The sequence below is a fragment of the Macrobrachium rosenbergii genome, chromosome 42, assembly GCF_040412425.1.
Source record: "Macrobrachium rosenbergii isolate ZJJX-2024 chromosome 42, ASM4041242v1, whole genome shotgun sequence".
Classification (NCBI taxonomy): domain Eukaryota; kingdom Metazoa; phylum Arthropoda; class Malacostraca; order Decapoda; family Palaemonidae; genus Macrobrachium; species Macrobrachium rosenbergii.
In genome coordinates, this window is record NC_089782.1 from 471,142 (window position 1) to 498,745 (window position 27,604).

At 39.5% G+C, this 27,604-nt stretch overlaps 1 protein-coding gene across 4 annotated transcripts in view; it reads left to right on the top strand.

Moving 5' to 3' along the window:
- The window catches only part of LOC136827873 (heat shock 70 kDa protein 14-like), a 609,863-nt gene that overhangs the window by 295,422 nt on the left and 286,837 nt on the right, over positions 1-27,604 (top strand). For all 4 annotated transcript variants that reach the window (XM_067085330.1, XM_067085332.1, XM_067085329.1 and 1 more), the window contains exon 5: positions 8,852-9,013. In XM_067085330.1, coding sequence (XP_066941431.1) covers positions 8,852-9,013 — 162 coding nt within the window. The remainder of the gene's footprint in view (positions 1-8,851; positions 9,014-27,604) is intronic.

Sequence of the window (27,604 nt, forward strand, 5' to 3'; positions counted from 1 at the left end):
CTATTAAATAAAATTAAAGTTACCGTATTTTCATTTAAGTTAGCTTAATACATTACCCTTAAAGAAATAAATGGTGATACTCTCTCCTCCATTCTACCGATCTATTTTTAGAAGCCTTCTCAACCTCGTTTGTAAAAAATTTTATATTCTGTCACTTTCTCTTTGTTCTGAAATGCTCTATGTCTCTATGTTTTAGAAAGGCGCATTTACAGTTTGTAAACGGTACAGGTAAAATTAGATCAGTTCAAAATTATCTACTGTACAGTTAAAGTGCTGTAATATGTAGGTTGGCTAACTTCGAACGATAGAGAGAGAGAGAATTACAAGAAAAATTTGACCACTGATTAGCAACACTCTCCTCCTTGTCAAGTTAAATGACATGTCTGACAGCTTTTGCCTTCACCTCCTTCTTACAAAAGATGAGGGAAGAATTTGTGTGTTCAAAATACAGTAGAACCTCGGTCCTCGACGCTAATTTGTTCCAGAGGTGTTGAGATTCGATTTTGTTGAATTCTGAGTTAATATCTCCCATAAGAAATAACTGAAAATGGATTAATCCATTCCTGACCACCAGTCATTACCCCAACCTTGCCTTTTTATACAAAACTTTACACAAATTACAATTAAATAAGTTCAGAGTTGAATAACTTACTGTATCAGAAGCACTTTTTACATTTTTAAATGCATACTGTATCAAAAAAATTGGCCTATGACCAATGCGGCCGTATTACCGATGATAGACCGAGCGCCATAGGCTAGGCTAGGTAGCCTATAGGCGCTACCAGAATGTACTGCAACGGGTACACATGAAAACTGTTGTTAATAATGATAACAGTGAAAAACAAGCCAGATTACCACATTATTAAATTAATAATACAGTATTTATAAGCCGAATTACTGTATGTCTGTTATCATAAAATTAAGAAAAATTTCGTAAATTACGTCGGAACTCGGCAGCTTGCAGCAGATGTAAACAAACCACAGCGCCACCCTGGTGGTGTATCGCAGTACTAATTACATAAACATTCAATATTTATGGTAAATTTCATACATAGTCTACTGGAATAGTGTACAAAATTGCTGTAAAACATCTTTCAGTAAATATTTACTGTAAGATGTTTTACAGTGATTTTGTACACTATTCCAGTAGACTTTGTATGAAATTTACCATAAATATTGAATGTTTATGTAGTTAGTACCGTGATACACCACCAGGGTGGCGCTGTGGTTTGTTTACATCTGCCACTAGCTGCCGAGTTCCGATGTAATTTATGAAATTTTTCTTGATTTTATGATAACAGACATACAGTAATTCGGCTTATAAATACTGTATTATTAATTTAATGTGATAATCTGGCTTGTTTTTTCAACAGCAGCAGCAGCATGTGTGGGCTTTAAATGCTTTTAAATAAGCATGGAGAGAACGCCACCAACAACACCAACTAGCGGCAGCTGCCCGAAACTCTTTTTTTCTACAAACATCATATGATTCGTCCGGTCGGATTCCGGTTTGTTGTATGAGCTCCGACGCAAAATTTACTCAACATTTCGTGTTGAAATCCGATTATGTCGAGTTCTAGTACAGTCGAGGACCGGGGTTCTTCTGTAATATGAATTTTGTAATTACCGTTTTATTATTATTATTATTAATATTATTATTTGAAAATTAGTACTTTTTATTAGGTAAAAAGTTTATCATACAAATAAACATACCTGTATACATGTACCATAAAAATTCCTCACTAAAAGGGAGAGAGAGAGAGAAAAAAAAATTATTACTTTTAATAATATTTAATGTTATTCAATTTACACATAAAAGCTTGAAAACTTATAAATTACATAAAAAATTAAACAAACACTTTTGCTGGGTTTCTCAGTGTTCGCAAATGTTTGCGTGTCTGTGAAAAACTTGTGTATGACCATTAGTTAGGTTCCAATGAAAAATTTGTGTCGGTGAATTCGTGCAACTCGAATCGTGCAAGTTCGAGGTATTAATGTAGTCCTAAAGTGGCTATCTGGTTCCCATTTCGAGTCCCTTCGTTATATATCGTTAAGGGAGCTAACTAGAAAGACCCTCTTCCTTGTTGCTTTAGCAACTGCCAAGCAGGTCAGTGAACTGCAGGCTACTGATAAAAGGGTTGGATTATCATAAGGAGACTCGGTTTTCTGGCCAAGAATGAGGCTCTGTCCAAGTCCTGATCCATTCTTTTACCATTAAGAATTTAATGGAGACCCTTGGCCCAGAAGAGGAGGAAAGAGCTCTGTGCCCTGTGAGAGCCTTAAGATATTGATTAGACAGAACCAAGAAAATTAGAGGACCTTCTAGCAACCATTGGTGGTGTGTGAAGAATCCTTCCTGACCCCTTTCTAAGAACGCATTGTCATTCTTTCTATGGGACTATATTACCGAGGCTCACTCGCAAATTGGAGAGGACTTCTTGCTGTCAGGTAAGGTTAAAGCTCATGAGATCAGAGGTGTAAATCAGTTTTCACAACACATTATTTACATGAAGTGGAAACAATGTTTGAGAACTGCAGTACCTTGGGTCAGTTGCCAGTGGGTGGCATGGTTTTGGGGGATGAAGCATGGGAAGCATTTCTTCTATCCTCTATCTCTTTGCCTTGATATAGGGTGTCGAGTCTTGGGGGAGCCTGGGGGTACCATGTATCTGGAGTGCGCACCAGTTTTTAGTGGATGGGTAGTGGCTTTTTATTTCAGTGTAGGTGACAGCTTTGTCTGGTTGTTTTCATTGTGGTACTGTGCCCAGGGCAAGGGCACTTATTGATGCTTTGCGAGCCATTGGACATGTCCCCCGTTCCAAAGCCTCCACCTAAAGTAGAGGTGCTCCATGGCTATACCGCTGTGCCACTACAGGTTAAGATGAACACTAGCCAGAGGCAGTATCTACCTGCAGTAGCTCTCTTACCAGGTAAAGAAACAACAAGCATTGTATCAATGCTAGCAACTTTTCTATTTCAAATTCATTACCATTACTGAATGTTTTGCAGTAGAATATGTCAGTGTGGGATTCAGCTATGTAATTAGTTGGTAAGTTGCTCATATGAAAATGTTATTTTCATGATCATGATAAAATTAAGTTTCATATATACTTACCAAGTATTTACAGAATCTGAGTCCTCCCTCCTCCTCTCTCATGGACATAAGGGCACAAACAAATTGATCTCTTCAGCTGTGTTGTTCCTCTCGTTCCCCGGTAGTGGGCGGGGCTAGTCACCTGCACGAAAACAAAAGAAGCACTACTGTGATTTTTTAAATTTAAGCTGCCACATGAGTTGAAACTATAGCTATGTAATTACGTGGTGAGTATATACGGAACTTAATTTTATCATGAAAATAACATTTTCAGTTACATGCAAGCCTCTAGTTACATGTCAGTGCACGCTCTCCAGAAAATACTGCAGGCCCAGACTGCATATGTTTATCAACCCCTCTGCTAATCTCGTATTGAGTACTCACAACACCTATTTACTTTCTATTGTCTTCTTATTTCAGTCCTGCTGCACTACATCCAAATACCACTTCAAAGTAGTACTACTACCTCCCACCACAGCACAGTTGCAATGAGATGGAGTTACCATTTGTATTAATGGGAGAGAACAAGGATATCAAAAATTAAAAAAATGTGATGAAGTTTTAAAACATTGCTGTAGTTAATTTGACAAAAAAAAATTTTTAATTTAATGATTTAATTAATGTATTCAAACTGACCAATATAAGGCCACCACAGTCCTCCCTGCTGTCAGTCCTTGTTCTCGCTTCACAATTCAAGCTAACCCAATGTTATTTTTTTCCCCCTAACATTTTCATCAAATTTTATTCAGTAAAGTATTGAAACAGTTCATAAATTAGTAAACATAAATGTTAATTAATCATAGTCATCTCTGTCCTTACTGCTGGCCAAACTATCATACTTACTTGCTTTCTACTGCACAACTACTTAAATCTGTCTTATTACTACTGTCCAAACCAGCCTGATATCTAGCTAACTGTTGTGAAATTCCCCTACTAACTATCAAGCTACTTTCTCTAAATCTGTGGGATTCTTGAATCTCCGTACTTAATTCATATAACACCTCATCAGCATTATCCAATGCTTCCTGCATGGTATTCACCCTATCCAAATCATTATTGCCTACTATGTCAGAGTCGTCATCTTCCTTAAAGGGGAAACAAATAAATACTAAATGTGTAATATAGTTCATTATTCATTTCAGCTAATTGTTCAACCTGGTCTCCTGCACTTCCAGCATCTTTCCTTATCCTACCTTTATCCTTCTTCCTAGTCTAAACTGTCTCTATTAAAACTAATTGTTTTTCTTTTAGCAAACTTTCCTCTTGCTGTCTAACATCATCTACACTCATTCGTAGACATTCATTCACCAGATGACTGTTGAAATTTTCCAGAGGTTCATGCCATTATGCAACTGACTGTGATATGCCCAGTCTCACATAAATGTCCGTCTTTATGCACAGATTTCAACATATAACTCAACCCACTCCTATTTCTCCCAAAGCTTACCTACATTCAATCTTCCCCCCTGTACAACCTCTTACAACACTTTTTCCCCAACCTCATAACTTACAAACCGCTCATGCGCTCTTTTCCAAACATCTCTGTCACTCTCAGTTAACTGCATAAAAGTCTTAATGAATCTTTTGAAATTCATAACATACGCAGTTGGGGACATTCCTATACTCACATGGGCACTTACATTATACATCCACAAGGCTTTTGCAGCACACATACCCCATTGGGTGATGGTGATGATAAATTAACATACTGAATTGGCCACAGTCTTGTGGCTTGCTCCCTCAGCCGTGGCTACTGCCCTGTGGTCTACAGTGTTACTAGTTCTGCATGAGATAGATACGTGCATTGTATCATACAAGCATTTAAGTTTTGCTGTATATAGTCATATTGCATTATTGCTTTCCAATTGATACTCTGGGGTGAATTGTACTATCATGTACAGTCAGTATGTAGATTTGGTTAATGATACAGGTTGGCCACCACTAATCCGCCATCATTGGTACCTAGAGGGTGCCAGATTAGCCATTTTGCCGGATTAACCATTTATTAGGCTAGAATACACGAAACACAGTAGCTAAGCACCTCATCCTAGAATTAAAATATCCCATAAATCAGTACAAGTTGGTTAATAAAGAAAAGACAATTATCAAATACAGGTAGTACTCGAGTTACGATAATTCGACTTACGATATTTCAAGTTTACGATGGGGTTAGCAATTAATACCGATACGAAAATATTTAGGAAATATTTTTAGATTTCGCACAGGTGCAGGCAGCGAGAGAGACCAACTTCTTTTCCTCCATCTCTTTATTCCATCTGCTAGTTAAAAAGGTAAAAGAGAATGATAAAAGTATTGTTAGTAACGTTATACTCTTGCGTAAATGCGTACAACCATAAACATCCGAACGGGAAACTGTTGTTTTGCTAATAATCGTCCCGGATGACAACTGTTATGCTTGTATTTCAACCATCGTACGGTTAAACAATTACTGTAGTTATGTTACAAATGACGTTAAGTACAGGACAATAGGACTGATATATTTTTTACACTATACCCTCATTCGCTTTGGAGAAAAGATCGGCAAGGAAATATACTGCTGTAAGGAAATATACTGCTGCAGTAACTTTATGCTGCAATTTGTAGCTGAAGCTGAGGAAGTAATGTTCAAGCTGCTAATGACTATAGATTATCGTGCATCGGCAACATGGATGAAACTTGACCGTAAATAAAATTGGAGAGAATGTATTTTAATCAAAACTACTGGGCATGAAAGAATACAAATTACTGCTGTTTTCACGCCAATAAAAGATAAATACGTAAAGCTCGTATTATGATGAAATCAAGAGAAAATAGCAAACGGAATCTTGATTTTTTCTTACACAAAACAAACATGCCCCCACAACGGCCAGCCGCGATTCCCGCGAACGTCACATATTAACGAAAAAAAAAAAAACAGCTAAATTAATTTCACAACGAAATGTATTTTAAGTTATATTTCGATTTAAAAACATTTCGTATAACGAAAAATACCTTTGTCCCAAATTAAAAAGTATCTATTCATTTACGCTTACTAGAAGCAAGAAAAGCTCTCTGAACTGAGTTAAATGTGGCGAAATAAACACCGGGTTATCGATTCCAAAAACAAAACATTGATCGCAATTTATAATAAAAAAGCAATATGAGAATATACGCAATTGGATACAATGTAGTAAAGCATAACTTTTAAAAGATCCATGAAAAAGATGCACATTCGTTATGTTGATGTTTGTATAATACTGTTAATATGTGAATAGAGTTTAGTATAATGTAGGCTAGGCCACCGTATATGTAGCCTATAATGAGATACCATAGCGTAGGCCAAAAGACAATAATAAATGTAAAAATGCAACAGCAAAAGCATGCCTGTGTTTACAAACACCTCCAGTTTGTTGAGGCAGCACACTGCGCCACCAAATCGGCGGCCGGCGAGCGAGTTAGCGAGCGACCGGGAAATTTGAAAATTAGTGCGGAAACAGAAATTACTGTAGCCGAAATTTGTGCCGGATTACTGATTGTTCCGGACTACTGATTGCCGGATTAGTGATGGTCAACCTGTATAAGTATCTTATGGGCTATACTGTACATAAAAAATGGTACCCTTATAGAATATAAACAGCAGGGGAGTTTAGCAAACATGAAATGTGATATTACACTTATATTTGCACTTCTGCTCAACATTACTGGTAATGTGGCTATTGAATTTTCATTTTCTTGATACTCTAGTACATGTACATCATTCATCATACTTATACAGAGACATTACATACATATAATGTAATGTTTTGGCTACTGTGGTGGAGTTCTGGAGTGACACATTTTCCTTTGATTCTGTACAAGTTTTTAAAATAGTGTGTGTTTTCAGTGTATTTTCATAAGCTAGCCAGGGTTACATTATATTTTATGGTTAACCTACAGTAGAAATAGCCTAGCTTGGTCACTATTATGTGTGCCTTTTTGACATGTTTCCACCCCCCTGGATGTGTTAGTGCAGATGATCAAGGGATTACTATATAAACAAATTTTGAAATGTGATACTGTATGTTGTAGTGTAATTTTCTGAGTTTTAACTTAAGCCTAGCCTGTCTTTGGAATGCTTAGAAAATGTGGATTTGAACTCAACCTGGAATATATGATAAAATTTGTGACTTAAAAAGAGAGCATTGCACAAAGTTAAATAGTGCTTGAGTATTGAAAGTAGTTTTTATGTATTTCTTTTCTTCTCAAATTCTTATCAGGAAATCCTAGAATTCCTAAGCCAAGCATTTCAAGTACCTTACAAGTAAAATAATATTCCTGTTGGAATTCATAAGATTAGAATGCTTGAGTGAGTCTCAGTGGCTGTAAACTGAAGTAATGTGTAATAGAGGAATATTTGTGGTGTTGTCCTCTGTTTGGGACTTGTATGGTAAAACCCTGCTCAGTTTTAATTTTCTGTTAAAGAAAACTGTTGCGATGGCTGTTTGTCTGTCCATCCACACTTTTTATGTCAGCCCTCAGATCTTAAAAACTACTCAGGATAGAGGGCTGCAAATTAGTATGTTGATCATCCACCCTCCAATTATCAAACATCGAGTTGCAGACCTCTAGCCTCAGTAGTTTTGATTTTATTTAAGGTTAAAGTCAGCCATGATTGTGTGTCTGGCACCACCATAGGTGCCAACAACACTTGCCACCACCTGGCCGTGGCTGAAAGTTTGATGGGCTGCGGCTGAGAGTTTGATGGGCTGTGGCTGAGAGTTTCATATAGCATTATATGCTGTACAGAAAACTTGATTGCACGGAAAAAACTTGGGCACATTTTTTACTTGTTTTCATTAGGAAACTGCAAGTATGTCTCAAGAGAACAAGATTTCTAAGACCTAGCTATTTCAAGTTCTTTTCTTATTTTGAATTATGGAAGTGATCATTGCGTATGAGTCAGCCATGTCACGTATATCACACCCCTTGAGTGTGGAGCTTTATCTTTCTCTTTACTTTTAATTGTATTCTTTATGTTGCTCAGATTGTAAATTCTGAGCTGGGGATGTAAGCCAATGCTGGTCTTATTTTGTTTAAGGAACATCGGTCATAGGTGGGCAGTTGATCAGTTGTCTACCTTCATCATCATGTCTTCATGTGGTCTTAACATTTAGCAGATGTACGTTAACCCATCCGAGCTCAGTATTAAGCATTCATGGTGATTAGGCAGGTTTTTTAACAGTTTTCATGAATACTGATGATGCTTGTCATAGGTACAATGATAAGTAAGTACAATAACTTCATTTAAATATGATGATTATACAAAAGATTATTTAAGGTAGACCCCACAAGTTTGCACCATACCACTATCACCTAATCTAATATCATTTGGTTATTGGTCTACTGTTGGATGTTATTGAAGATGAAGAGTTGAGGATTCAGTCTAAATCATTAGTATATTTATGTGAAACATTCAAAATTTAAAATGATTTAGGCTCATTAAAGTAACCCCACCCCTTATTTCTATGCATGCTTTCCTCCCCCCATACAACTAGTATAGATCTTTGTCCTGTAGATGAAGTCGATTGGTGTGAACTTTTAGCAAATGAGGCATGGAGTTCCTTACCTGAGAGGGAATTAACACTTAATATCAGACTTCTGTGTCATGAATTTTTAGTATTTAGTCCTTGATTTGTCAGCCCCAGATGAGTGTTAATGCACTAGTAAAATGGGGGTTCATGTCTGTGAAACAAGAGAATTATGACCTTTTATAACTCGGTAATTTTTACTGTTTTATAGGCAAGTTGTTGTTCTTCATGGAGGAGGTACCACAGTTGTTGGGTCCTTAGTAGAAGTAGCTGGTGGAATGTTGACTCTTAGAGAATCCATTTCGTCGTCGACAGTTGCTGGAGACACACTCACAGAACTCCTTGTCAAACATTTTGCTAAGGAGTTTTACACGTAAGTATCTTTGGTTTTTAGTATTTTATGAAGATTTTTTGAGTGAATCTGTGTTTTTAATAGAACCCTTTTTGTCACTGTTTCTTTTGTATTAAGATATAACATTTAAATAGATGTTTCTAATAAAGCTGTAGAATTGTTGTTAAGGATACTTATAAAGAAATATGCTACTATTTTATTCATTATCCCTATATCAGTAGAAATAATAGGTTTCAAGAAAAACAATTTTGATGAAAGGTAGAAGCCAAATCATACCATAGGTATACTTAACAAAGGTTGGTCATCAAATAGACTAATATTACTAAGTTATATTTGTATACTTCATTCGTCATTATCATCTCCAGTGCTTGGTGACACACAAAAGGGCCTCTATAAAATTCTGCCATTCATGTTTTTCCTGCGCTTTATTTTCCAAAAATTACTCATATTTCCAGCCTCCCTTTTCATAGTTACCGTGCAAGTAGGTCTGTACTTTCCTCCCTTATTGTGCTCACAGGAGCCCAACAGACACTATTTCGTACAGTGCTCCCAGTAGTTGTACAGACGGTGTGCTAAAGCTGTTGCATCTCCCATGCGTTATCTGATCTACACACACTCAGTGAATCTCCACCTTGTTGAAATTGTCTTGCTTCAAAACAATTGTTGAAAGTGGGTGATAGGTGTTAGGGCTTTTGAATGAAGGTGGTCAGGAATACAAGGTCCCCCCCACTCCTGTCTGTTCGACTCCAAGAGTCCCTCCTTTTTCTTAGTTTTGGTAATACTTGAACTGAGAAGATGGAGACCTGCAACACTTCTTCTTCACAACACGGGTGAAAATCTCTTTCATAAGGGCATCAGAAAACAGAGTGCCAGAAGAAGACACCATTGTGGAAGGAGCTCCAAGCTCTGTGATGGACAAACTGCCAACAAAGAGGGAGGAAAAGCCACCACCAAGAAAAGGATTCCAAAGCTCTGAGAGAGATACAATTCCGACGGATCAGGGTTAGAAGCAAGACCACCGAAGGGGCTCCAAAGCTGTGAGAGAGATACGCTGCATACAGATCTGGAACTGTAGAACTACAAAGAGGAGAACGTTGCAGCTTCCGACTCAAAACATTGGGGTACACCAAAAACTGAAGTGGCAACACTAGTACAGTACAGCTAATGAGAGCAATAGGGTTGGCAGCTGTTGAGGTGGAGGATATGGTAAAGTGAGAGGACAGGAAGTGGAATAATAGGCCACCGAAGATTGGTTCTCCTGGAAGGCCTAGAGAAGCTCAGATGCCAGCCAACTTCTGAGCCTATGATCCTGAAATAGAACAAGATGATATTGACTTCCCTCACGGGGCAGGGGGGAATGTCCCCACCCCAAGAGGGTGGGGGTACCCATATGTAAAGACCTCAGGTTTGTTTGTGAGGAAAAATAAACTACTTTAAAAATTTGTCATTTTAACAATTTTCTTCTGACTACTGTCCAACCACTCAAATTACCACTTCATAGTACAACGACAGGGAGCTCCCCAGGTTACATTTGTTTTACTGCACTTCTCTTCATCCCCCGTAGGAGGGGTAGTACCATCAGTGCACCTCACAGGGTGCATTGTAAGCATTACTTGGGTTCTTTGCTGCATCCCTTCAGCCCCTTATATGGGGGAACAATAGGGACAACAAAGCATAAGAGCTCAATTCGTTTGTGCTGGCGACCGACTAAACATCGGTTGTATGCAGCAGCCTTTTCATCAATTTTTGGTTGATTCTTTCCAGGAATTCGGTGAAGTATTATCACTTTTGCGTAGCCTTCAAGCTTGTTAGCTTTTAGTTCAGGTTTTTTCTAGCTTTTTTGCTTGGATATGTCAGACTCTAGCTCTTTTCCAGTATTCCCTACTGTAGCGAAGGGTGTAAGACTAGGCTTACGAAATCATCATATGGTTTGCGTACTATTTGTTCTAAATGTAGGGGCCGAAGAGTGCAAGGAGAAAGTTTGTGATGAGTGCAAGGACTGGGATGAAAAGAGGTGGAAGGTTTTAAAATCTCACCTTGATAAACTTGAAAGGGATAGAAAGAGAAAGCAGCCCCTAGAGCTAAAAGTAGGGCTTTACTTAGTCTTGAATCTACTCCTAAACATAGGACTGTAGATGGTCTTTCTATTTCTTCACCCCCTGTTCCCGCTTTTTCTCCTTCCACCAGCCGCCCTCCTATTGTCCCACCAACTCCTATGCTTCCGACCCCGATCCCATTGCCAGTCTCAAGTCCAGGTTCGAGTTGAAAGTTAACCTGGAAGTTTACACAGTGGTGGAATTAGGGCCGTTTCTTATGGACAAAGCGTATCAAGACAAAGTCCATAGTGACAGTGTTGTGCAAGTGGAGGAGGTGGCTACTCGTCCTGCCGATGCTCCTAGACGAAGGTCCCTGTCCTGCTCCCCTGAACCTGGGAGAAGACATACCAGAAGTGCAAGGGAGGTCGGTGGGGTTTTCCCCACAGATAGCCGCCCTCTCGGTTAAGCCTGTTGCATGCACCCAGGCTTCGACAGACAGCCGCTGGAAGGCATCTGTGTGAGTGTTAACCAGTTGTCATCTGATTCAGACTCCTTCCCTGACAAGAAGCCCTGATGGCGCTTCCAAGATTTGTCTCTTCCGTTGAAGAGGCATACAGACAACATTGACGGCTTTTTTCCACTTCTGATCAAGAGGTATAAGGAATCAAGTTGTATTCCTCAACCCTCCTGCAGTGTCGCTGAACCTCCCTCTGCCTCAGCCCAACCTTTGCCTTACACATGGGATAGTCTGGAGTCCTTTTCTCCTCATCGTTCATCTGTTGATCGCCCTTATTTGGCCCCTAAGCACACAAAGGACCCTCTTAGGTACCTGTTGTTCTCGTCTAAGCACCTCCTGAGTTATATATTTCACCTTAATTATGGTGCTGAATAATCTTGACGGGTTCCGGCACTTGGTCTTCAAGGCCTAAATTTCATAATCAATCAATCAGTACCCAGCGCCAGTTCCCGAGTGCCTGGCGCCAGCTCCTGAGTGCCTGGCGCCAGCTCCCGAGCACCCGGCACCAGCTCCTGAGCGCCCGGCGCCAGCTTCCTAGCGCCTGGCGCCAACTTCCAAGCACTCGGTGCCAGCTCCCGAGTGCCCGACGCCAACTCTTCTGCTACAGTCTCCAGCTTCTTTGGTGCAAGGGTATCTAACCTTTGAGCCCATCAACAGTTAGCTGAGATTATGGGTTTTCTGAAGAAAACGCCTTCTGCTTCCAAGGCGGTTAAGGATTTGTCCTTGTCTCCAGTATCTTCTGACAAAAAGGATTTTGGACATGAGCCTGCTCCTCCTCCAGCGTATGCAGCTCTTCTCTGGTATTTCCTGGTGAGCTTTCCATCCTTTTTTGCTCCTGCTGCCCTAGTCTTGCCTACCTTGACCTTCCTGATGAGGAGCCAACCAGATGACAGCACCTGGTTCCCCAAGATGGTTCTTTCCTCCTTTTTGAGGAAAGCTCTCAAAGAGGTTGGAGATTGGCTCTCTAGGAAGAGAGAGCAAGGCAAGGCCACCTTCGCCTTTCTGCCCTCTTAGTTAATCTGTAGGAGATACCTGTCCTGCACCACTGGGAAAGCTCCTTTGAGAGCTGCCTCCTCCCAAGTTGACTTCTCTGGACTCATCGATTCTTCATGTCGTTCAGCCTTCTCGTCGGCGAAAATAATGTTTTCGTCGGTGGAATTTGATCACCTCATCAAGATCTTCAAGGTGTTTGAAGTGTTCAGTTTTCTAGATTGCGCTGTTGGAGCCCTTGCCAAAAAGATTGAGGACTGTTTGGCCTTGGCAGAAGACTTTGCTTCAGACTGGCTTGGAGTCCTGTCCTGTGCAGACAAAGCCATCAGAGATGGCTCCTAAGAAAGAGAGTTGTGGTGTTCTTTCACTGCCAGAGGAGTGACTCTAACTCAGAAGTCAGCCCTCCTTTTTTCTTCTCTGGATCATCATCACCTCTTCCCATAAGCCACTGTAAAGGAGATCACTCCGGATCTCCAGAAAAAGTCTACACAGGACCTTCTTGCACAGTCCTCCAAACGACCTAAAGAGTTGTCCTTGTTTGCCTCTAAGACAATCTCTCCACTCCAACAACAGCCCTTTCGTGGGAGCAAGCAGAAGTCCCAGCCCAGGTCCCACTCCAACGTAAGTTTCTCTGCCAGACTGAGTAAGAGGACCTCTGTCAGGCCTCCTTCCAAGAAGTGAAGAAACAGTCCTTCATGTGCCAGTTGGAGCTAGATTTCTCCATTTTTGGGAGTAGTGGATTATCAGAGGGGCAGAACAGTGGATTGTCAAGGTCCTGAAGGAGGGCTACTCCATCTCGGTCAGGGAGAAACCCTCTTTAATCAATTTGCCCATTGTATTGACGGCACACTCGGGAGGCTCAGAGAAGTATTCAGCCCTTTCGGAGGAGATATCTTCTCTCCTTCTTAAGAGAACTGTAGAGGAAGTCGAGGATTTCAGCACAGGTTTTTACAACCTTCTGTTTGTAGTCCCCAAGTCATTGTGGGGGTTGGAGACCTGTCCTCAATGTCAGCGCCCTGAATCTCTTCGTCCAGAAGACGAAGTTCAAGCTGGAGACGAACCATTCATTCCTGTCATTCATTCACCAGGGCGATTGGATGATTACCTTCGACATGCAGGATGCATACTTCCATGTCCTAATCCATCTGGACTCCTCCAGGAAGTTTCTCAGGTTTGTCTTCTAGGGCAGAGTTTTTCAGTTTTGAGCTCTGCGCTTCGGCCTCTCTACAGCTCATCAGGTTTTCACTCAAGTTCTTGCCCCCTCTCGAGAAAGGTTTCATCTTCTCTGCATAAACATCTGACTTTACCTGGACAATTGGCTTCTCTGATACCCATTGAAGGGGAAGTGCACATAGGTCTTACAGAAGACTTCTCGCTCAAGAACTGGGCATACTCATCAATCTACAGAAGTCTCAGCTGACACCGACTCAGGAGACGCTCTATTTGGGGATGATTCTCAACTCTCCGAGTTTTCAGGCTTTTCCATCCCCTAGGAGACTTGACGCCTGCCTTCAGACGGTCCGCAATTTTCTCTCCCTCCTGTCTTGCTCGGCCAATCAATGGATGTGCCTTTTGGGGACTCTTGCTTCCATTGAGCAGTTCGTCAAGTTGGGCAGGCTCCATATGAGAGTCCTGCAATTCTTCCTCAAAGGCAGCTGGGACAGGAAAACACAACCAGACACCTTTGTTTTTCCTATCACGCCGGAAATCAAATCGGACCTGCAATGGTGGCTGTCCAAAGGAAGACTTTCCGGAGGAAAGTCTCTGCTTCCTTTGAGCCCTGACCTAGATTTTTACTCAGACGCCTTGGGTCTAGGTTGGGAACCCTTCTGGGGAACCTAGAAGTTTCCTGGACGTGGTCCCCAGAACAGAAGAACCTTCACATCAGTGTCAAGGAGTTGAAGTCAATCCACTTAGGCCTTCAGTCCTTCTCAGCCATGACCTTCAGCAAAACAGAGTTAGTCCATGCGGACAACACCACAGCTCTGTCTTACATTTGAAGCAAGGCGGCACTCACTCCTCCCTCTGTGAGACGGCAAAGGACCTCCTCTTATGGGTGGATCAGAATCGAGTAATGCTTGTCACTCGATTCATTCAAGGAGAAATTGAATGTGTTGGCCGACGAATTGAGCCGTCACAAGCAGGTCCTTCCCACAGAGTGGACTTTGGATCCCTGGTCTGCATAGACCTCTGGAATGGGGCAGACCAACTGTGGACCTGTTTGCTACTTCAAGAAATCATCGCCTTCCTCTCTTATGTTCCCCAGCTCTGGACCCTTTGGCATGGGTGACAGATGCATGCTTCTGAATTGGTCCAACCTATTTCTCTATGCCTTCCCACCCTTCGACTTGGTCAGGGAAGTTCTGAACAAATTTCCAGACTCATCACAATGTTTCAGTGACCCTCATAACCCTGAGAGTGGTTCCCGGACCTTCTATGGTTGTTGGTGGACTTTCCAAGGCTCCTCCCACAAAAACAGTCTCTTCTCAGACAGCCCCCACTTCAAGAGGTTCCACCGAAGATTGTCCGCTCTTACCCTGACAGGCTTCAAACTGTCAGGAAACTCGTCAGAGCAAAGGGGTTTTCAAGACCAGCTACCGAGGCTTTTGCAAGATGTAGACGTGGTCTTCTTGCAACATCTACCAAGCCAAGTGGGTAGTCTTCTGCAGATGGTATAACAGACGTAATGTCTCGTCTTCTGAGACATCTTTGACCCAGATCGCAAATTTTCTTCATCTGAGGTCCTCTAGGTGTCTGTCGTTCTCCACCATTAGAGGGTATAGAGCCATGCTGGGTTCTGTTTTTAAACAAAGGTCTGGATCTCTCCTCTAACCAGGATCTTAAGACCTCATGGAGTCTTTCGACACTACCAAGCAGAAGAAGGTCAACTCAGTCTCTTGGAATCTTGACGTGGTACTGCTAACTGGCCCTTCTTTTGAACCCGTCGGATCCACATCTCAAGGGATCTCATTCAAAAGACTCTTCCTTGTTGCTTTGGCTTCTGCCAAGCCTTTCAGTGAGCTTCAGGCCATCGAAAAGAGGGTTGGATTCTCTCAAGGAGATGCAGTCTGCTCATTTATTCTTGGTTTTTCTAGCCAAGAATGAGGTACCATCCAACCCCTGGCCCCATTCTTTCACCATTAAGAGTTTAATGGAAATCCTAGGCTCGGAAGAAGAAAAAGAAAGGGTTCTTTGCCCCGTTAGAGCCTTAAGGTATTACCTGAACATGAACTGTTCATTCTTCCATCTCATCTTTTCCTTCCACTATGCACTTATAAATTCTGCCTCACAATAGGGAATGGTATCCAGAAACTTCTTCATCAACAGCTTATTGTCATTTAAATGTTCATCCCCATACTCTTTTCTGACTAAAGTTTCAAGTCAATGTGTATACATTGACACACTTTTTTTCCCATCTTTACATCCTGAGACTCATTCTTCTGTTTATACCTTATTCCCTCTTTCAGTCTTCTCACCTGATCAGTCATTCTCTCTTTCACAGCTTCATATCTCTGTCTTTGTACACATGATTATTTGATAAAAGTCTATTAAACTTGTATGCTATCTCAGTCCTTTTCTTGGCCTTACTTTGCTTTACACTTTTCCTATCTTTTTCACCCTTATCCTTTCTAACAACCTACTTCCTATCTTCATCCTCCTCCTGGTTGGGGATTGATTGTATCTGTCCGTGTGCCTGCTGCCCTTTGTAAATCCTCACTCTAACCTCTCTTCCATCTTCCTTTCTGAAGCCTTCACCTGTCCCATAACTGATTCATTTATTTGCTTCATCATCCTCTTCGTCTCATTCTCCTTCCGTAACTGCTCATTTTCTACTTCTGTCTTCCTTCAGGACTCCCTTAGCTGCTCCACCCCCTACTGAAATCCCACCATTTTCTTTAACTTATTTTACCTTAACCCTTAAACGCCTGTTGGACGTAGCAAACGTCGACTAAAATTGTCTGTTGGGTGCCGAGTGGACGTAGCAAACGTCGACTACAAAAAATTTCAACCTTCGGTCAACTTTGACTCGACTGAAATGGTCGAAAAACGCAATTGTAAGCTAAAACTCTTACATTCTAGTAATATTCAATCATGTACCTTCATTTTGCAACAAATTGGAAGTCTCTAGCACAATATTTCGATTTATGGTGAATTTTTGAAAAAAAAATTTTTCTTACGCCCGCGCTGTAACTCAGCCGAAAATTTCAGAAATTCTTTCGTCATTTTGTCGTAATTTTTGCACTGTTCTATATTAGCCGTTACATAAAGTTTTATATATGAAAATGTGTGCAATTTCACGTACAATACAACAGAAAATAACTCATGGTTGTAGCTTTTATCAGTTTTGAAATATTTTCATATAAATCACGATAAGTGCCAAAATTTCAACCTTCGGTCAACTTTGCCTCGACCGAAATGGTAAAAAAATGCAATTTTAAGCTAAAACTCTTACATTCTAGTAATATTCAATCATTTACCTTCATTTTGCAACCAATTGGAATTCTCTAGCACAATATTTCGATTTATGGTGAATTTTTGAAAAAACTTTTTCCTTACGTCCGCGCCAGAAATTCTTTCACACGTTGTCGTAATGTTTGCACTGTTTTATATTAGTCGTTACATAAAGTTTTATATATGGAAATGTGCGCAATTTCATGTAGAATACAACAGAAAATAACTCATGGTTGTAGCTTTTATCAGTTTTGAAATATTTTCATATAAATCACGATAACTGCCAAAATTTCAAGCTTCGGTCAACTTTAACTCGACCGAAATGGTAAAAAAACGCAATTGTAAGCTAAAACTCTTACATTCTAGTAATATTCAATCATGTACCTTCATTTTGCAACAAACTGGAAGTCTCTAGCACAATGTTTCGATTTATGGTGAATTTCTGAAAAATAATTTTTTCCTTACGCCTGCGCGCGCTGTAACTCGGCCGAACATCTCAGAAATTCTTTCGTCATGTTGTCGTAATGTTTGCATCGTTTTACATTAGTCGTTACATAAACTTTTATATATGAAAATGTGTGCAATTTCATGTAGAATGCAACAGAAATTAGCTCATGGTTGTAGCTTTTATCAGTTTTGAAATATTTTCACATAAATCACGATAACTGCCAAAATTTCAACCTTCAGTCAACTTTAACTCGACCGAAATGGTGAAAAAACGCAATTGTAAGCTAAAACTCTTACATTCTAGTAATATTCAATCGTTTACCTTCATTTTGCAATAAATTGGAAGTCTCTAGCACAATATTTTGATTTATGGTGAATTTTTAAAAAAAAACATTTTCCTTACGTTTGTGCGGTAACTCGGCCGAACATCTCAGAAATTCTTTTGTCTCGTTGTCGTAATATTTGCACCATTTTATATTAGTCGATACATAAAGTTTTATATATGAAAATGTGCGCAATTTTATTTACAATACAACAAAAAATAACTCATGGTTGTAGCTTTTATCATTTTTGAAATATTTTCATATAAAACACGATAAATAGAAAAAATTCGACTTTCGGTCAACTTTAACTCGACCGAAATGGTCGAAAACTGCAATTGTAAGCTAAAACACTTACAGTCTAGTAATATTCAATCAATTAGCTTCATTTTTCAACAAACGGGAAGTCTCTAGCACAATATTTCGATTTATGGTGAATTTTGAAAAAAAATGTTTTTACGTCCATGTTATGAATTCATGCATCATTTTGTGATAATATTTTCTCTGTGTTGCTTTGATCGTTTTAAAATTTGTTATATACCAAAATCATCGCAATTTAGTGTACAATACAACTAATAAAAATTAAGTCATTAGCTTTAACCGTTTTGCTTACAGCGATTTGTATACAATTATATACGAGTTTTTTTTTTTCGCTGTCATATATTCCAATATTTATATATGATAATGATATTTTTTTCATTTCTGATGGTTGCATACTAAACTTCAGGCAATGACAGAAAAAATGAGCCAAAAATGAACTCTTAATCTTAAAAACTAAGCGTGCTGTGATTTTTTGAAAAAACTTTTTTCGATTCGGCGCGCTAACTTACGAACGCCGGCATACGGGAGACGTTTTTGTAAATAGGGCTTTGGCGTTAAAGGGTTAAAACAATTTCAGAAAATTATCTTTGTTCATACACAATATACAGACCATCGGTCTTTGCATAGGAATGTACTTCAGCACAATTGGAGACTGGCCATTTAACTTTAAACAAGGTGGTTAAGCATGTATTTAACTACCGACTATGGGTGGGAGTCCCACCCACCCAGTTGGTATGCATTCACTTTGCTTTTGGCTGTGGAGAGAGAGAGACTTGCCACCCCCCCCATCTCTGTGAATGATACATATTAGTGTTTTACTGTATTTGATTATATCTGGAGAGTACTTTATGTGAATAATGCAAATCCAACCCCCTTATTTTACCCTTGTGTGTTGCGTATTCAGTAATCTGATATAACTGTTCATTCTGACATAACACAACCCTACAACACTATTAACCTTGATAGTGGTCAAACTGGTTTTTACGTTGCCAAGGCAACGAGCTTGAACTGGTTTCTCACCTCTGCTTCCCAGAGTGTGTGCACTCATTCCCAGCTTCCCATTCCTGCATGGGAATGGTGCAAGGGTTCTGGGACGGCGTTACAATTAAGGTAGAAGTCAAAGAAGAGACCGATTTATCATTGTTGTCTTCACCATCATCTTAGTTGTGTGCTGTCTTTTCTTGGTGCTCGCCCGTCTTCAGACTCAGGGTCCGTGCCATGGGTCTTGCCAAGACCCTGCAACACGGGAGCACCAGGTGCAACCGAAGATCATCCTGTACGTGACTTAGAAGCTCCGAGTACACGGACTTCCAAGAAGAACCTTATCACTCCGGGTACTCAGGTTTCATTGAAACCCCCGAGTTATCTCTACCATTATCGTGGAGTTATCTCCACGAATTGGTATAAGCGTATCTCTGCTCAAGTTTCCCCAGACACTCAAGTAAAGAAAGCAACTGATTATCGATACACTCGTTACTCAGTAGCTCCAGATGCGAAGGTCTCTTATGGAACCCGCATCACCACAGGTACTCGGGTTTCTTGGAAGCCCCGAGTTACCTTTACCAGTAGTGGACCCCCACTTTTTCGCACTTCACTTTTCCATGCTTCACCTTTTCACGCTTCACTTTATCACGAATTTTTGTGGAACATATCAATTGTACGCAGGAACTTTCTTCTATTTGCGAATTTTTCTGTGGACCATAACTCTAAAATTATCACTGATTCGCCTTTTTCCGTAGAGCAACACTGTATTCACTAATTACTGTATTTTTTCATTAAAGGATATATTTACTGAGAGAGAGAGAGAACTGTAGTGTTTACATCGAAGTCTAAGCGCAGTATAATGGATTTTTAAGTGAAATAAAGTTTTATTGATATCTTGCTGTTATTTCATTAAATGATATGTATACAGTACTGAGAGAGAGAGAGAACTGAGGTGTTTATACATTGAAGTCTAAGCACAGTAACTAGCTGGGGACGAGACTTGACAGGTGCGGTTAAACTATAGCTAGGGAGGAGAGTAAAATGTTGCCTACGTATGAAATAAGGATTTTAAATATTTTTACGGTGATTAGCGATGAAACATCAAGTGATAAAATATTCTCTTGTGTACCGTTATAATATGTGTGATAATCGTAGTCAACTAAACTTGTAATGAAATATGGTACAATAAATCAGACAAAGCAAAAAACATGGCAACACTACCTACGTTGATCCCGTAGTGAACTTGCTGGATTTGTTTATTTTCGTGTTATTTTATGTTTATGGTACAGTAATTGATGTTTCATTAAAGGATATTTACAGTACAGTACAGTACTGATATAGAAGAGAGAGAGAGAAATTGAGATACCATTGTCGGAGAATTTGCCACTGGTGGTTTTGAGTTGCCTATGTATGAAATTCAGATTGTAAATATTTTTATGGTGATTAGATCAATACAGTAAAACCCTAGTATTCGCAGGGGAATTATACCCCACACACACCCACCCACCCACCCACCTACCCACCCACCCCCTGTGAATAGCTAAAACCCGCAAATACTTAGAACCCTTCTAAAAACAATTAGAACTGCCTATTTTGATAGTTCAAACACACAAAAAAATCTAAAAATGCTTATACAGGTAATATCCTATTTACGATGGGGTTAGGTTCCAAAAAACCCATCGTTTGTTGGAAAAAACTTACCTCGAATATAGCCTAGCCTACACTAGCTTTTGGCTAGCACGCTGTTGGCCCCGTGTACGACTCTCCGAGTGGCCAATGAAAAATTAGAGGAATTTATTTCTGGTGATAGAAATTCATTTCTCGTCATAATGTGGTTCAGATTCCACAATAAACTGTAGGTCCCGTTGCTGAGTAACCAGTTGGTTTTTAGCACTAAAATAAATCTAATCCTTTGGGCCAGGCCCTAGGAGAGCTTTTAACCAGCTGAATGGTCTGGTCAAACTAAGATATACTTATCCTTATTTACACTAGGGTATTCAGTACCATGTATACATAGCCTACACTATAAAGTATATGCTACACATACATTGTATAGTAATTATTAATATGAGCTAATTCGGGAGGTTCATACAGAGTGATGTATGATAATTCAGTACAAAGAGAAATTGAATAACAAACAAGAATTAGCTTAGCCTACTCTATGGTAGAATATCGCATACATGTATGGTAGCCTAGCCTACATTATACTGTACTCTATATTCACATAATATCGTATTATACAAACATCAACATAATGAATATGCAGCTTTTCCATGGACCTTTTAAAATGTTATGCTTTAATTCACTGTACAGTGTCTAATAATAGTGTATATATTCTTACATTGCTTTTGTATTATAAATTGTGATCATAACGATGAATGTTTTGGTTTGGAAATCGACTACGTGGTGAGTTTATTAAGCCATATTTAACTCAGTTCAGAGTGCTTTTCTTGTTTTCTAGTTAGCATAAATGAATCTCTAAATACTTTATTTATATGGGGCGAGGTTATTTTTTGTTATACAAAGTGTTTTTAAGTCGAAATATAACTTAAATACGTCTTGTGAAATTAATTTAGCTATTTTTTTTATTAATAGATGATGTTGGTCATTTGGGGGCATGTTTGTTTTGTGTAAAAAAAAAATTCAAGATTCCATTCGCTATTTTCACTTGATTTCATCATAATACGAGCTTTATGTATTTTTCGTTTATTGGCGTAAAAATAGCAGTAATATGTGTTCTTTCATGCCCAGTAGTTTTGATTAAAAGACTTTCACAATTTTAATTACGGTCAAGTTTCATCCATGTTGCCAATGCATGATAATTTATAGTCATTAGCAGCTTGAACATTGTTTTCACAGCTTCAGCTACAACTTGCAGCTTAAATTTAGCAGTATATTTCCTTGCCGATCTTTTATTTATAGCGAATAAGGGTATAAGGTAAAAATATATCAGTCCTATTCCACTTAACGTCATTTTTATTATAACTATGGTAATTGTTTACTACCGTAAGATGGTTGAAATACAAGCAAAATGACTGTTGTTATCCGATCTGGTTATAAGCAAAACAACAGTTTCTTGTTCGGTTGTTTATGGCTGTAGGCATTTACGTAAGAGTATAAGGTTACTAACAATACTTTTATCATTCTCTCTTACTTTTTTAACTAGAAGATGGGATAAAGAGATGGAGGAAAAGAAGTTGATCTATTGTAATTTGTTCTCTCTCGTTGCCTGATTGTACACTGCTGCCTGTGCCTGCGTGAAATTTAAAAATATTTTATAAAAATATTGTCATAGTGGTATTAATTGCTTACCCCATTGTAAAATCAAATTATTGTATGGCGAATTATCGTAACTCGAGCACTACCTGGGTACCTGAGTATTTTAGTAGTTTTTATCATAAAAAGTGCTTTTTGTCATGAAAATGTTATGAAAATACAGTAATTAGTGAATATTTCTTAGCGAAAAATTCCGCGAACGGGTGAATTTTTCGCGAATAATGTGTATATGCATTCCATAGAGAAATCTGTGAATAGGCGAGTCCCCGAATCATGAGACCACGAATACAGGGGGTTTTCTGTATAATAATACAGTATACAGTAAACCCCCATATTCGCGGTCTCATGATTCGTGGACTCACCTATTCGTGGATTTCTCTGTGGAACGCATATACACATTATTCGCGGAAAATTTGCCCATTCGTGGTATTTTCACTGAGAAATATTCACTAATCACTGTATTTCCATATCATTTTCATGACTAAATGAACTTTTTGTGATAAAACTATTAAAATACTCGGGTATAAGCGTTTTTATAGTTTTTTTTTTTTTTTGAACTATCAAAATAGGCAGTTCTACAGTAAGTGTTTTTAGAGGGGTTTTAAGTATTCACGGATTTTAGCTATTTGCGGGGGGCTGTGGTACGCATCCCCCGCGAATATAGGTGGTTTACTGTAAATGGATTCTGTAGGTGAAATAACATTTTACTGATAGTTTGCTGTGTTTTTCATTGAGAGAGATTTTTAATAAATTTTTGGGAGATGGTGAGGACTAACCATAAAACAACGCAGACCTTTTATGACACAGATCAAGTACGACGTAAACCAAGAACTTACAGTACTAAATAATTTTTGTAATCATAAGTGTATTTGTACGTAATCATGAAAATCATGAAAATACTAACATAATGTAACAAACCTAGCATTCTCTTTTAAGGGGATGTGTCATCAAGTTCAAGTTCTAAACTACCCATGTATTTTAGATACGCTCAGATCAAATACTTTTACGGGAGATAAACCAAGAACCTTTTACAGATACTAAAACTAATTTTTTGTAATCATAAGTGTATTTGTACGTAATCATGAAAATCATGAAAATACTAACATAATGTAACAAACCTAGCATTCTCTTTGGAGGGATGTGTCCCGTCGTTCTAAACTACCCATGTATTTTAGATACGCTCTGTACAGTAGTACTATCCTAAAATACGTACTGTGCAGTAAATATTTCAAAATCATCTTACAACACAGCAAAATATCAATAAAATGTATGTAGATTATGCTCAGTATAGTAGACGATGCGCAAAGTACGTTAGGCAAAAGAAAATGTGCTTGTCTGAATTATAGTTAACAGTTGTAGGCAGGTAGGTAATGCTGTAAGATAACTTTGAAATGATAATGGGATGTTTTGGGATGATAGTTTGAGGTATATTTTTTTAGAACTGTCAAGTTGGGTGATTAACTGTTAAAATAGGCAGTTATAAGCATTTTAGGGTTGTATATATGTAGAGTAACAGTTGTAGGAAGGTAATGTAAGCTGACTTGGATGTTTTGAGATTATGGTTTTGGGGTGTATTTTTGTTTGAAATGATACTAAATTGTTGTAGTATGATAATTTAAGGTATATTTTTGTTTGAACTATTAAATTATGCAGGGAACTGTTAAAATAGGCAGTTATAAGCATTTTAGTTTAAGGGGTACAGGGTATTTGGCAGTTATAAGCATTTTTAGAGGGGATTTTGCATTTCCACGTTGGGTTCTGGAACCTATCTCCTTGAAAAAGTGGGGGTCTACAGTATCATAGAGTTATCTCCATGAATCGGTGTAAGCATATCTCTGCTCGAGTTTCCCCGGACGCTCGGGTAGAGAACAACTGATTACCGATCCACTTGCTACTCGAGAGCTCCAGGGGTCTCTGATGGGACCCGTGTCACCATGGGTACTTGAGTTTCTTCGAAACCCCGAGTTGCCTTTTACCAGTACTATGGAATCATTCCACGGGCTGGTATAGAGCCTACCTCAGCTCAAGATTCCTTGAATTCTCAAATAGTGGAAGCAAATGATGCACAAAACTTTCGTGATTTGGGAGCATCGAGTCCGCTCACCAGGAGAAACTCAAACAAGTTCCCCATGCAGTCCTCTTCTTATGCAGAGGCCATGGCCTTGAAGAAGACTGGGGTACGTCAAGAGGACAGCCCGAGTCCATACCTGAGAGTGCACTATCGCTCTCCCTGGGTCAGCCCTTGTCCACATTCGCACGAACAAACCTGCTTAAATGGGGATGGCTTCCGTGCACATTGCGTAAACCCATTCACTCTCCTCCAGACAGCCCCCGCCCACGTAAGCGCGAGCAGGTTTGCTCTCTTTGACCTGTGCAGTTAACGTCACCGCAGATTAAGAGTCTTTTACGGTTTTCCTCTCCTATTGGAGATTCAGCGTGGGCAGGTCAGATAAAGGTGCTCGGCTCCTCGAGAGAAGGCCTGGAGTTCTGTCAAGGCTTCTCTCTTGCCAAGAGTAGTCTAGGGGTTCCATGACCTGGAAAAGCTCTTAAGATTCTTTCCGCAGGACACAGACACCCCTGATCTTCGGAGAACTCATTTGGAGGTCGTTTGGATTGTAAGTCGTCCCTCAAAGTTTTTGGGGACCAAGGAGGAACCCAAAGCTTCATTGATTCGATCTTCTTCGCTTGCAGAGGCCACTGCCTTGAAGAGGCCTTAGCACATCATTAGGATAGCCTGTGTTCATGCCCAAGAGAGCACGATTGCTCCCTGGGTCAGCCCTTGCCTGCGTTCACGCAAACGAGCCTGCCCACCTGAGGATAGCTTCCGCGTACGTTTGCATGAGTACTTTCACTCTCCCAGACCTGTATGGCCATCGTCGACATAGGTTGATGACTGCCCATGGCCTTATACACCTGCAGGGTCCTTTGTTTCCTTCAGGTATTGTAAGGGTACTAGATTCTCTTACCCATTCTCCTGCCTCCTTGGAGTCTTCCAAGGACCAGGTATCAGACAGTTTTGGGTTCGAGACTGGAAACGTTCATGCTTCCATCCTTTCCCCACCACAGTAACATATACAGTCAGTCCCCAGTATTTGCGGGGGATAGGAACCACAAACACTTGGGAGTAGCTAAAATCCATGAATACATGACATCCCCCTCTAAAAATGCTTATCAAGGGCTATTATAATAGTTAAAAAGCCAGACCTCTCTCTAAAAACGTATATATAGACAGTCTCCGGGTTACGACGGGCTCGGCTTACGACGTTCCGAGTTTACAACGCTTTTCAAATATATTCATAAAAAAATTATTTCCTGGGTTACAATGCATGTTCCAGGTTTACGATGCTGACAACACCGATCCGACGGAAGAAACATGGCTCCAGAATGACAGAATGGTTAAATTTTGAAGGCTTTGTGTTGAAAAACTCAATATAAATGCAGGATACATTGTTTTCAAGACACCCAAAGTATTAAAAGTAAGGTTTTCTTATGATTTTTGATGGTATTTCGGACGACGCCAATCCAACACCGATCGGAAGAAATATGCTTCCAAACCAGCAGAATGGTCAATATTTGGAGTTTTTTTTTTAATGAAAAACTCAATAAAAATGCAGGATTTGTTGTTTTCAAGACACCCAAAGGATTAAAAGTAAAGTTTCTTACGATTTTCGATGGTATTTCAGATGATGCCAGTCTGAAGCCGATCAAAGGAAATGTGCATCCAAACCGGCAGAATGGTCAATATTTGGAGGGTTTTTTATAATGAAAAACTCAACAAAAATGCAGGATTCTTTGTTTTCAAGATACCCAAAGGATTAAAAATAAGGTTTTCTTATGATTCTCAATGTTAGTATTTCAGATGACTTGGTCCAACGCATACGGTGGAAGAAAATTCACATTTGCGAATTTTTTCATAGAGCAATATTCACTAATTACTGATCTGTATTTTATTTTCATGACTAAATACATTTTTTATGGTAAAAAATTATTTACTGATTTTAAAAAGGGATTTTGACAAAGGAAAAATCTATTTCTGAGGGGAGACCTGTGTCACCCGGTGAAATTACCATTAAGCACTAATTTCTAGGTATAAGTATTGCTAAAAATACCAGAGAAAAAAAAGCTATCAGGAATGCTGGGGTTACTACCCCCAGTTCGATCATCTATAATCAAACAGACGTCGGTATAAATAAGGGTGAGTGTATGATGTCACTGTCACAGGCCCCTGCTCTGTAGAAATCTCCAATGTCAAAAACCCCGGAAAGTGAGGAGCCGACCTACAGCCAACACTCACCGCCCCGCCAACCAACGCCTCAAGCGCCATCTTGAACCATTCCAGGCTAGCACCCACCCCCCAAGCTTGGTATGCCTACCAGGGTGGGAGACTGAGAATATGGGTGGGTCACCGGGTGACACAGGTCTCCCCTCAGAAATAGATTTTTCCTTTGTCAAAATCCCTTTTCTGAGCTCAACCTGTGTCACCCGGTGAAATTGTAATAGAGAATCATACAAAGCTTGGAGAAACCTTTCAATAAAACAACCAGTTAGATGGAAATAAATAAAAGTACCAGTACAAACTTTAGTTTAATTATCCCAGTAGCAAAAATATAACAAGAATAATGAACAATAAAACATGATTAATGACTAGGGATAAATCTGTATCAAAACTGGAAGGTACCAAGACTTAAATACTAATAAGTACAAAAACTGGAAGGTACCAAGAAACTTAAACACTAACATAACAGTAAATGTACAATATCACATGTTCAGGAGTCAGGCTGTGAAGCATGCCTGACCTAAGATTAGAAGGCAAGGTAAATAAATGAGGCAGGCAGGCGAGAGAGGAAAAGGCAGGGTAATTAAGGTCAAGACATTAATCTAGGGCGGAAGGAACAATGCTTCCTGCAGCCACTGTAGAGAACTTCAGAGCTTCCAGTGATTTAAGATAGTGGCGTCTGAACACTGATGGTGATTTCCAGCCCGTATATTTTTTAAGATCTTCGAAATTCATATTATGGAAATAGTTAGTGGAGGTGGCCACTGCTCGGATATCATGAACCTTAGGTACTGAATCCGGGTTAGCTTGTTTAATAAAATAAAGTATCTGTTGTCTGATGGCCTTTAAGGAAAGTGTTCCTCCTTTTTCCCTGATAAAAAGAGGACCAGACAATACCTGAGAAGTTCTATGTAAATAAGCCTTTAGGGTAGTGACTGGGCATAAGGACAGATCCTGTGGAAGGGGGATAACCTTCCAAGGGGACCATCTATC